This window comes from Miniopterus schreibersii (assembly GCF_964146895.1).
Source record: "Miniopterus schreibersii genome assembly, chromosome: 8".
Classification (NCBI taxonomy): domain Eukaryota; kingdom Metazoa; phylum Chordata; class Mammalia; order Chiroptera; family Miniopteridae; genus Miniopterus; species Miniopterus schreibersii.
The window spans coordinates 14,299,215-14,310,428 of NC_138109.1; the positions used below are offsets into that span (position 1 = coordinate 14,299,215).

The 11,214-nt window shown below is 50.3% G+C and overlaps 2 protein-coding genes across 7 annotated transcripts in view; both read left to right on the top strand.

The window, feature by feature from the left end:
* The window catches only part of CEP85 (centrosomal protein 85), a 30,155-nt gene extending 21,691 nt beyond the window's left edge, over positions 1–8,464 (top strand). For all 6 annotated transcript variants that reach the window (XM_081144786.1, XM_081144788.1, XM_081144791.1 and 3 more), the window contains 6 exons: positions 203–354; positions 1,438–1,549; positions 2,430–2,480; positions 4,822–4,929; positions 6,181–6,406; positions 6,763–8,464. In XM_081144786.1, the coding sequence (XP_081000912.1) occupies positions 203–354; positions 1,438–1,549; positions 2,430–2,480; positions 4,822–4,929; positions 6,181–6,406; positions 6,763–6,923 (810 nt within the window). In that variant the 3' untranslated portion in view covers positions 6,924–8,464. The remainder of the gene's footprint in view (positions 1–202; positions 355–1,437; positions 1,550–2,429; positions 2,481–4,821; positions 4,930–6,180; positions 6,407–6,762) is intronic.
* Positions 8,465–9,391: 927 nt separating this feature from the next.
* SH3BGRL3 (SH3 domain binding glutamate rich protein like 3) lies at positions 9,392–11,178 on the top strand. The gene is made up of 3 exons (XM_081144212.1): positions 9,392–9,823; positions 10,447–10,614; positions 10,727–11,178. Exons 1-3 carry the CDS (start codon positions 9,776–9,778, stop codon positions 10,790–10,792), a joined length of 282 nt encoding a protein of 93 aa, XP_081000338.1. The 5' UTR covers positions 9,392–9,775; the 3' UTR covers positions 10,793–11,178.
* The last annotated feature ends 36 nt before the right edge of the window (positions 11,179–11,214 follow it).

The window sequence follows — 11,214 nt, forward strand, 5'->3', positions numbered from 1 at the left end:
GCAATGTCTGGGCATACCTGGGGCAAGCACAGAGTGGCCAGGCCAGGGGGACTTTCTCAGTCTCTGCGGTATACAGTTACCCTGTGGTTTCCTGAAAGGAAAATCCCAAGTCATGTCAGGACTCGCAACTGGACTATAAATGTTTTAAGATAACCAGACAGTTTTTGGTTTGTTAATCTAAGCATGGGATTCTGTCTCTCAGCTTAAGGATTCTGAGTTGAAGAGCACAGAGCTGCAGGAGAGAGTGACTGAGCTGGAGGGTTTGCTGGAGGAGACCCAGGCAGCCTGCAGAGAGAAGGAGGTTCAACTGGAAAGTCTGAGACAGAGAGAAGCAGAATTCTCCACTGGACACAGGTAAATACTCCTGTTGGGCTGAGGAAAGAAGCGGAGAACTAGGTTCTGGTTTTGGCTACTCCCCTCACTACTTGTGTGACTGTTCAAATCACTTTACTTCTCCAAGACTCGTTTTATTTGGATTGTGAGTTATAGAAAAGCTGCCTCTAGGCAAGGAATATGTCTTTGAGATGGAGTGTGAGGGATGTAATGGTGCAGTGGGAGCTTGTCATTGTATCCAACTCAGTGCCTGCCATAATAATACCGGATAGTAATCCTTGAGTATGTGTTAAATGAACAAAAGCACTTTGTAAACTGGGAAATAAGTTGTTTGTATATTTGCATAAGTCGATCCTGGTGCTGAGAACTGGGAGTTATCCACATTTTGAACCTTGTAAGCTAAAGGCTACCAGCACCATCTATTTCTCCTCAGCCCTAGGGATTGCTCTCAATTGCCACAACAGGTTGTGAGAGCAAAACAAGATGCCATAATGTACTCTCAGGGTGTGTTGGGAGCCTCCTACATATTAATAGTTTCTGAAAATGTGATGGCTGTGTTTCAGCAGCTTCTTGGACCAAATCCAGTTTCTAATGGGATGGATTGGATTTCTCATCCCATATTCAACCACAGTGACCCTGTTGTTTATCTTAGCAGAAGGGCCATGACGAAAGTGATTTGGGGAATCCATTGGAGGAGACCATTGTTTAAGTCAGAAGTGAGGTTAGGGGATAAAGTTGACTATGCCCCAAACTGTGTATGCCAAGAAAAAAGATATTTTTTGTATTTTCCAAAATTCTACAGTATACATGCATAACTTTTATACATGTGATAAATGTTTATTTTTAGATACCAAAACAAAGAATAAAAGCTTTGGGCAGGTGGCCATTGTATAGATGTTGGCCTCTAGGGAAGGGAACTCATATAGACTGAGCAGCTTCTGCTGTGGCGCACCTTCCATTACAACAGACCTAACATTATTATCCTCCGCTATGACTCAGAAGGGCCTAAGGGTTTTGCCCCAAAACATGCAGTAAATAACAGATTAGGAGTCAGAGCCACATCTCTCTGACTTCAGACTTCTTGAAGAAGCCACTGTCTTTCAGCCTGCAAGATAAGCAGTATGTGGAGGCCAGTGGAGAAGGTCCAGCCCAACAGGAAGAAGGTCCAAAAATGGAAATGGAATCCTGGCAGAAGGAATGTGATTCCCTCCGAAAGGTGACTGAGGGTATCCTCGCCGTAACAGGTGGTAGGCTGAGAGGAAAGAGAAATTTGTGTATTGGGAAGGAACCATGAATTTCTGGCTTTTCCCTCTTTTCTGAGAAGTTACTCCTGCATAACAAGTTTGCATTTTAGATATTCATTCTGTGACAGGCAAGAAAGTGAGGGGAGGACATGCCTCTGAACATTCAAACTAGATACTCCGAAATGGTGTACTGAGCTTGGTGCACTTCATTCATGGTTCAGGCCCTGTACAGAACCTCTGGCACTGGTCAGAGATCTAAGCACTGAGGTGGCCCTAATTCAGCAGAGGAGGAGGAGCCCAGGGCCTGCTGGTGAGACTGATCACAAATCATTAAAAAAGAAGACCCAGAAATAGTTCAGAGAATACCTGAGGTCTCAAAGGACAGGAAGCTGGGCCTATTCAGGTTCTCTCCTTGAACAGTCACTGTGACAAAAGCTATAAGTAACAACTATCACAACCCTGAATGGGGCAGGCTTTATGAAACTGAATTTTAGTCATGTCCTTTACCAAAGAAACAGAATGTATGCTGGCTCTATATAAAGTTAATTCCACTGGCTTCCAGTCATCCTCCCCCCCCCCCCCCCCCAGTAGTGGTCATAAGTCCACTCTACATTTTTTGAGTGTGACTAGAGCACAGGAGTGTGAAGCTAGTTAGCCAGGATAGGGAAGTTGGGTTATATTTCTGTAGGTAGAGCTAACTTGTCTTCACCCTGATCTCACTGTTGACTGACTGGCTGTAGCCAGCAGGGCTAATAGCCAGACCATAGGTCCTAGTGTAGCTTCTTGCCCTCTTGCCTTCTACCTCAGCATCAGCCTGCGCTTATAGCCTTCCTTGATAACTTTGCCTTTCAGATTGTGGAGAAGCAACAGCAGAAGATGGGTCAGTTGCGTTCACAAGTACAGGTGAGCAGGAATCCTTGGGACATGGTGGGCAGGACTTGATGGAATCTCTAGAATTCAGCCAACACACTGTTCTGTTCTCTGCCATGCAATTTGTTCAGTGTTAGGAATACAATAAGAATGAGACCTAGTCAGTGCTTTTAGCCTACAATCTTGTTGGGAAAGGGTTTCAGCACAGTACTGTGAGAGCAATGTTCCTGTTACCCTAGGGGAGTATAGAAGAGTTGGTGGGAAAGGAGGTGGTCAGGGGATTCTGGAGGTCATGACCCTTGAGGGAGGAGGAGGAATTAGGCAGGCAAAGAAGTGGAGCTGGAGAGGATGGTATTGGAACACCAGATAAAAGGAACAGCACATGGAGGCATGAAACAGCAGGGTTTTGCACATGGAGCTGCAAGCAGTTTGATGTTGAAGTAAGATGGTGAATGGAGAACTGGGCTATGGGAGTGCTTTGTCTCTCCAGCTAAGTTAGCTTTTATTTATTTATTTTAATATGCTTTCATTGATTTTAGAGAGAGAGGAAGGGAGAGGGAAAGAGAGAGAGAAATATTGATCGGCTGCCTCCTACACACCCCCTACTGGGGATCTTGCCCACACCCGAGCATGTGCCCTGACCAGGAATCGAACCGGTGACCTCTTGGTTCATGGATTGATGCTCAGCTACTGAGCCACACCAGCTGGGCAGCTTTTATTCTTTAGGTAGGTGATGGGAATCTACTATAGCATTTAACTGGGGTGTGATGTGGTCAGTTTAGAAAAAAGATTTGCACTTGGAGAGAGGCAGGCTGGAGGCCAGTGGACTGTTGTGAAAGTCCTAGTGAGAGATGATGAAGGAACCTGGCATAAGGCAGCATAGCAAGGAGGAGATGGGACAGATTTCAGTGAATTTTAGGAGGTAAAATTGAGAGGAATCAGTGACTAACAGAATATAGGATTAAAGAATAAGGAAAAATTAAAGAGGACTCCTGGTTTCTATTTTGGGCCAGAATGGGTGTGTCCTTAATTGGGTTCCCTAAGAAATCCTAGGTAAAGCAGGTCCACGCAGTTTCTCTCTGGGCTCTAAAAGAGGTTTCACACCACGATGGGTAAAATGCGCTTACTTTGAGGGACAACAAAGGCTGCAATCCTACCTTTGCCATTATGTCGGTCAGGCAATGTCTGTTTAGTTCACCTATTTCATATTTCAGTCCCTGTTAAAATATAGTCAAGCCTAGTGAGCAGTTATACCTTTTAAAGTCCTAGGTTTTTAGTAGAGTTTTAATGACTGTTTTCTAGAACCCGTAGGTTCCACAAAGGTTGAAAAAGCTCAACTGTTAAATGGTACGTTTAGCCATGATGAGACTTCTCAGGCAAATTGTTAGGTGAATTTGCTGGAATTAGGTGGATTCAGGATGGTCACATTGGGTATTTCATGGCGATGTGATGTTCTCCTAGGCAATTACATTTTTTTATTAATACAAATGGTAAAATTCATATTTTTAAAAATATTTTATTCAAATCAGTTACACAATTGGGGGGAAATTGGAGTGAACAGAATAAGAGGCAGAAGATAACAAATATAAACGCCTCCCTCCCCCTGGCTACTCCTACACACACACACACACACACACACACACACACTCTCACTAACTAGATTTGGTGCCTGTGGGAGTGTTCTACCTCTTCTCATCTCTGTTAAAAGCATTTAAAACAATATTGTGAGGGGCTTGGGCTGTGAGCTCCTTAAAGAGTGGTATTCTTTTCAGTAGCCTCAGTGCTTGTCACAGTAAGTGCTCAATAAATATTGAACTCAGTGGATGTTCCCTGCCCTCAAGAAAGTAATGGTCTAGTGGAGGGAGGAATCATGTGCACAACCATCAAAAGCACTCATGAGCTCTGATGGAGGTACCCATAGCCAAGTGAGGTTAGTACTAATAGAATCTGACTTTCAGATTGAGGAAAGTGTGGGTGGCCTTGGAGGTTTCCTGGGTGACAGGCAGAGCAGAAGATAAGTCTAGGTACAGGGGAAGAGGAGTGAGAACAGTATTGGAACTGGAGCCTCTGGGGATGAAGGTCATTTGGTGGGGCTGGAGTGGAGGTTGTGTGGAGGGTAAAAAGAGAGATGGCTGTAAAAGTAGGTAAGTGCCAGGCTGGCCTGGAATGCCCTGCTGAGGAACTAGCCTCTTATTTATACACGGTCACTGGCTATAGGAGGGTTTCATTCAGGGCTGTTCTAAAACAATCTCTTAGCAGCAGTGTGTGGGCAGGGCAGGGCTTTACTATATGGTCCAGGCCAGAGGTGATATGATCTGAACCGGACTTGTTACACCTCATGTGTTCTCCTACCACTCCTTGCCGTGGAATTTAGAGTCTAGAACAGCAAGTGGCTCAAGAAGAAGGAACAAGCCAAGCGCTGAAAGAGGAGGCCCAGCAGAGGGAGACAGCCTTGCAACAGCTTCGCACGGCTGTGAAGGAGGTGAGCAGCATCAGCTAGGCCTCATGGTACTCTCTCTGTGTACCCTCCCCATCCCTACTCCCACATGAGCCCCATGTTTGAAAGGTACCTGCTGAGGGTTTTTTGGCAGAGGAAAAAGAAGGGACATTGCATCATCGTTTATAGTAAAGGTCCTAAGCCTGTCTTAAGAGTAGCCATAGTTACCCAGGAATGCATTTTGCATGTGGAAAATCATTCTCTCCCCCTTTGTCGTCTTGCAGCCACAGATTTGTGGGATTGGGAAGGGGTGGGTTCAAGACTAAGGGTTTGGTGGTCCTCATGGAGTAAACAGAGCTGTCATCGGGGGCACCAAGTTCACTGGCCAAGCGCCTAGGAAGGAGTCTCCCAGAGCAAGGATTGTCACATGGCCCAGTGTTGGTATAGGGCTGGGACTGGAAGAGGAACTCTATTCAGTGTCTTTAAAATAGAACAAAGGTAGGGAGGGAAGGAGAGTGGTTTAAGCTGTTCAGGGTGAGAGGAGGAAAGAGACACAGGTATACATGAAAACTGGTCTATATAGTGAAGCCCGACTCCACTGAGGTGAAGGTTCAAAAAGGAAGGATACATTCCAGCACTGTCTCCTCCAGGTCCCCAGCTTCCCCAGCTCCCCACTCCAGTGGCCACTAGCTGTCATGTTGTCTTTATTGCTCCCTTTATTCCTCTGACACACTCCGATCAGACTGGCTGGTGGCCACTTTTGTCAGGGTGGCAGGGAGAGATTGAAACCAGTGTCTCCTCAGATTTCACAGTTCACGTTAAGCCTTCTCTAATAGCCTGGCTAACAGAGTTGGCTGAGGGACTGGCTTCAGATAGAGTTCCGAGGGGTGGGAGGATCTTCTCCGATTCCTGAACAGAAACCTGGAGGCTGATGACTCAGAGCCTGCTGGGGAGTGGTTTCCTCTCCAGTTTGGGAGCCCTGTGGGCCCTACCTACCTACAGGAGGAACTAGGCCTGGTATTGGGAAGGGTGTGGGAATGCTCGGTAGGGATGGGGAGGGGGAGCATCCTCTGACTCACAGCCTCCCCTTCACACACACATATATACATATATCCACACATATCTACATATATGTCACTGCCCTCTGAGAGTTTGTGTTTTGCAAAGTAGATGTTCAGTAAATCTATTTTTGAAACAGGCATCTTTTTGGGTTCCCTGGGTACAGGATAAGCAAAAAGGCAGATGCACTGCCTTTCCTGGGCCTGGGTTAATGTTCTTGCCCATATGTCCGCTCAGCTTTCAGCGCAAAACCAGGACCTGATTGAAAAGAATCTGACGCTCCAGGAACACCTGCGCCAAGCTCAACCAGGGTCCCCATCTTCACCAGACACAGCCCAGCTGGCATTTGAGCTGCACCAGGAGTTGGCCAGTTGTCTTCAAGATCTGCAGGCTGTCTGTAGCGTTGTGACCCAGAGCGCCCAGGGCCATGATCCCAATCTCTCCTTGCTCCTAGGCATTCACTGTGAGTTCTCAAGCCAGCCCGGGGCTCAGGAGAGAGTGGCTTTCATTCTCTCATCCAGTTTTCCCATCCTGTGGTAATGTGGGAGCAGGGCTACCAAGGCCTGGTCACTGCCCTCTGAGAGTTTGTGTTTTGCAAAGTAGATGTTCAGTAAATCTATTTTCGAAACAGGCATCTTTTTGGGTTCCCTGGGTACAGGATAAGCAAAAAGTGGCCCTTAGGCAGCAAGTTTTCAGCCCACTGTCCCCAGCTGCTTTTTTAAAAGTGCTGTGTCTCAAGACCATGGGCCTCAAGGTACTGCCCCCTCCACCTGAAAGTGTCCCTTGACTAACATTCTCTCAAAATGCTCTCCTCCCCAGCTGCACAGCACCCAGGGACTCCACTAGATTTACAGAAGCCAGATGTAATCAGGAGGAAACTAGAAGAGGTTCAACAGCTGCGCCATGACATCGAGGATTTAAGGACCACCATGTCAGATAGATACGCCCAGGACATGGGAGAAAACTGTGTCACACAATGAGGAATGCTGGGCATGGGACAGGTTGATCTGGTCTGCTGAGAGCCCAGACCAGCAGGTCCTTCCCTGACAATCTCTTGTCTCCTCTTTGCTGCTGTTCCCAGAGAAGGTGTGGAAGGGAGGTAAGAGCCTGCATCTGGGGCAGGGGCTGACTAGGGAACTGTGCCTGCCTTGTCCCACATTGGCTTTGCCTTGTTGGATTGCATGTGTCCTGTCATCCTGATTCACTCTTTGAGGGTGAGTTACTAATTAACTTTTGCAGGTTACTTGCTAAGTCTTCACAGACTGTTCCCAGCCCCAGGCTGATGTCAAAGGCAAGCAGGTTGCTCACCTCCCTTCTCCATCCTTTGAGGTGGATCCTCGTTCATTCCCACTCCATACCTTGGTCCTGCTGATGCCCGGAGTTCAGTAGAGGGGCCTGGAAAGCCTGAGTACCACTAACAATGGCCATTGAGAATTCTCAGGCCCCATGTGCCAGCCTTCCTGGGAGCTGAGCTTTCTGGATTTACTTAGGCCCAGTTCCACTGCTTCTTCCTCAGGGCTCTTGTTCTTACAGACACCTCAGGGTGATCTATTCATTAGCACAGTACCCGCGATAATTGGAGGCTTCGGGATTATAGCCAGGACTCCTTCATCTGTGCCATTTTATAGGAGACCCGACTTTCCAGCTGCCCGATGGCCTTGGCTCACTTCTTTGTTCTCAGGCTGTCCAGGTAGCCCCCTTCTTGGACTTTGAGTGCAAACTCTTCCCTTCTTCCTTGTGGTTCTGGGTTTAGGCAGGATTTCCCCCCAGAATACCACAGGTCAATTGTCAAGCTGCTCACCCCTTTACCCTGGGGCTGGGGCCGGGGCCAATGCCCAGTTCTGATTTGTGCCTCTCTCTTGTTGGGGGCGGGTGGTGGGAGGGATGTTCTCTTTCCTGCTCTGGGCTCCTTGAGAGTTGAGTACCCAGTACAGGTTAGCTTTAAGTTACAGCTTTCAGTGTTTTCTGGGTTTTTTGTTTGTTTCTCTGGGGCCTTTGAACCCTCTGCTTTGTTGTCTCTTGCCTCCTACTCTAGGGAGCATCTCACAGTTGTTTGTATCTATGCCCGGCTGGCCCCAGGCCACCTAGAGAGCTGGAGCCAGGCCAAGCCAAGGCTATGTCTAGGTATGGGGAGCACTGAGCAGTTTAGGAGTCTACAATCAACCACCGTGAAATTCTTGCTATGCTTTGGGCTGTCAGGGCAACATCCTAGACCTCACTCCCGGGCCTGAATGAGACTCATTAAGTGTTTTTACAAGTTGTGTTTTATTTATGCAGTGACTTATCCCTTCCATTCAGAGCAGCCCCACCCAGCCATCCCCTCAGCTGCTGGGCTCCTGCTTCCTCTCCTGAAAGCAGAACCGCCTGGTTGGTCTCCACCCTATGTTGGGAGCCCAGCCACCATGCTCACGGGTATTTTCCTTATAAAGTTTATAAGCAGTTATTTATATGAATTCTTGTTATGTCAACTGGTTTGTATTGCCTATTTTGATTACAAAATAAAAATTTAAGGTTCCTCAGTATTCCATTGTCTTCCATCGCCACCATCCCCTACTCCACCCCTTATTTTGGCTTGTTGAAGCCAAAGCCTGGGAGTTCAGCCAAGGTCCCCAGACAGCAGCAAGGAGGGAACTTTGGCAGGTCCAGCCTCCTGTCTGTATCTCTATTCTCCTCTGTTGTTTTATGGGGAAAATTAGATTTCTTCCCACACAACTTTCTATTGAGCCAAGCTGCCCTGAGTCATAGAGCAAAATCGCCATTGGAAAGTGTTTCGGTCCTCAGAAGTCAGCTATCTCTGGGTTGCTGTGAGGAAGTGGCTTCCCCAGAGCAAGACAGGGCGCTGTTTGCTTTGGGGAGCTAGGGTTGTCTTCCTGGGGCGCTCTCCAAGCCCTGGACCTGGGGGCACTTCTGAGGGGTGATTTACCCAACTCTAAACAGATTGCAGTCTCCAAAGTTGGGTTGGTTACTGGAGTCTTGCTCCCTCTGAACCCCGTGAATTTTCACTGAGAGTAGGAGTGGTTTCAGAGTGCCATCTGCAGCTGGAGTTGAGGTTGAGCTGGGCCACCCGAAGACAAGCTGTGGATGTTTAGCAAGGAGTCCTGACACCAACCTCTGCCTCCACCCTTTCCAGAGCTAGCAGCCTCTTACCTTGGCCTCCATCTGGCTCCTTGAGGGTGTGGCCCTGTCTCCTGCCACCACCCTTCCTCGTCTAAACCTGCGTGAGAGGAACTTCGGGGAAAATCTCTAAGTAGTGGCTGTCCCTGCCGTGGTGTGCCTCCTATCCCGACGGGCTAGCCTTATGTGGGTGTCCGCTGGGAGACTGGGGCAGGGTCCCTTGGAGCCAGGTTCCCTATCCTGGGAACTTTAGGTTTGAAAACAGCCTTCGAAATTCAGATTCAAAGCCCGGAGCTGAGCTGCGCTGTGCTGGCGTGGCACCGGGGGTGGGTAGTTTGAGTGCAGCAAACGCAGGCGAGGCTGTGGAGGCGGCCTTTGCCAAACCCTCGCCCCTGCTCTTACGGCCTTTCCAGCCATCGGTCCTCCGCAGCCTCACACTGCGAGCCCAGATGAGAGAAGGGCCAAAGCGGGTGGCCCTGCGTGAGACTGGGGTCCCCTGCACGCCCGGGCAGAGGGGGAGGGTAGGGGACCAGCCGAGAGCGGGGCGGGGTAGCTCAGGCCCGGCCCCGGCCCCGCCCCTGCCCGCGCCGCCCATTGGTCCCGAGAGCGGTGACTCGCGGGCTGAGCAGGAAGGAAACCGCTCCCGAGTGGCGGCGTTGTCTCCAGGCCGTGCAGCTGCAGCTACCTCCGCTCGTCCGCCAGTCCGTCCACCCACAGCATGAGCGGCCTGCGTGTCTACAGCACGTCGGTCACCGGGTCACGCGAAGTGAGTGCTCTCCCGGGGCCCACTTTGGGGGAGAGCGTGGGCGCCCGGATCAGCCCCTAGGCGAGGGCGGGGCGGGGGCTGCGAGGCTCCCTGCACGGCCTCCTGGGTCGGGTCCCACGCGGGCTTCACGGGCCCCATCCTGAAAGCCTTCTTCGGGCGTCCTGGTGCCTCAGCAGCCCCAGCAATAGCTGCTCTCGCCCATCCTCCGTCACTGGGACGCCCATTTTCTGCACCCCCACTACCACGGCGACCCAGACCGCATCTTTATCTTGCCCTTCCTCTTCCACCGGGTGTGTACCTGGGGTGGGGTGGCCCCTTCCCATCCTCCACCCAGGCCTGCCCTGCCTTCCCATATCCGAGCTCCTGGCTCTACCCACCCCGAACTTTATCCCACTTCCCTTCATTCTGACTTCCCTTTCCATGGTTGGTGGTCCCTCTGTCACCCTACACCAACGCAAGTCTTACTCATCCTCAAAAGTCCCAGTGGCCAGAACCCTCCCTCAGGGTGTGGAGGACAGAGGGACAAAAGCTCCTGGTCACAGTCCCTCTCTGCTCAGGGTACCTCCCACCCGCTGCAAGTCCTCCAGCCTACTCACTAACCCCTGCCTTCCCTCTGCCCCCAGATCAAATCCCAGCAGAGCGAGGTAACCCGCATCCTAGATGGGAAGCGCATCCAGTACCAACTAGTGGACATCTCCCAGGACAACGCCCTGCGGGATGAGATGCGAGCCTTGGCAGGCAACCCCAAGGCCACCCCACCCCAGATTGTCAACGGGGACCAGTACTGTGGGGTATGGGACTGGGGTTTGGGGGTGGGGGAGTGTTGTAGATGGACTCAGGCCAGTCATACCTGAGACAAAGCACCAGCACTCAGGTGACCACCTCTCTCATCCCCTCCCCCAGGACTATGAGCTCTTTGTGGAGGCTGTGGAACAAAACACGCTGCAGGAGTTCCTGAAACTGGCCTGAGCCAAGCCCAAGCTGGCCAACTGCACTCCCTCATCACATTCCCCCAACCCCCAGCCATTGTGGGCCATGAAGGACCTTGTGACCAACTAGCTGTTATTCCTAACCTTCTGACCTTGGAGCCCCATCCCCCAACCCAAGCCTCTCCTCCTCCCTCTAACTGTAGCCCCCTCTCTTCATTCAGAGGCAACATTCCTTACCCAGTAGTCTCAGAAATTGTCTTAAGAAACAGCCCAAGTGCTAGCTGTCTCAGCCTGGCCCTGGGACAGCCACCCTGCCTGGCACTGGCTGATGGGCACCTTTGTTGGTTCCATTAGCCAGGGCTCTGCCAAAGGCCCCGCAATCCTCAACCTGGGAGCACCCTAGAGACAATTAAATGTTCCATTCCATTGGTGCCTTGTCTGTTTGGTGTGGCCTAGACACCC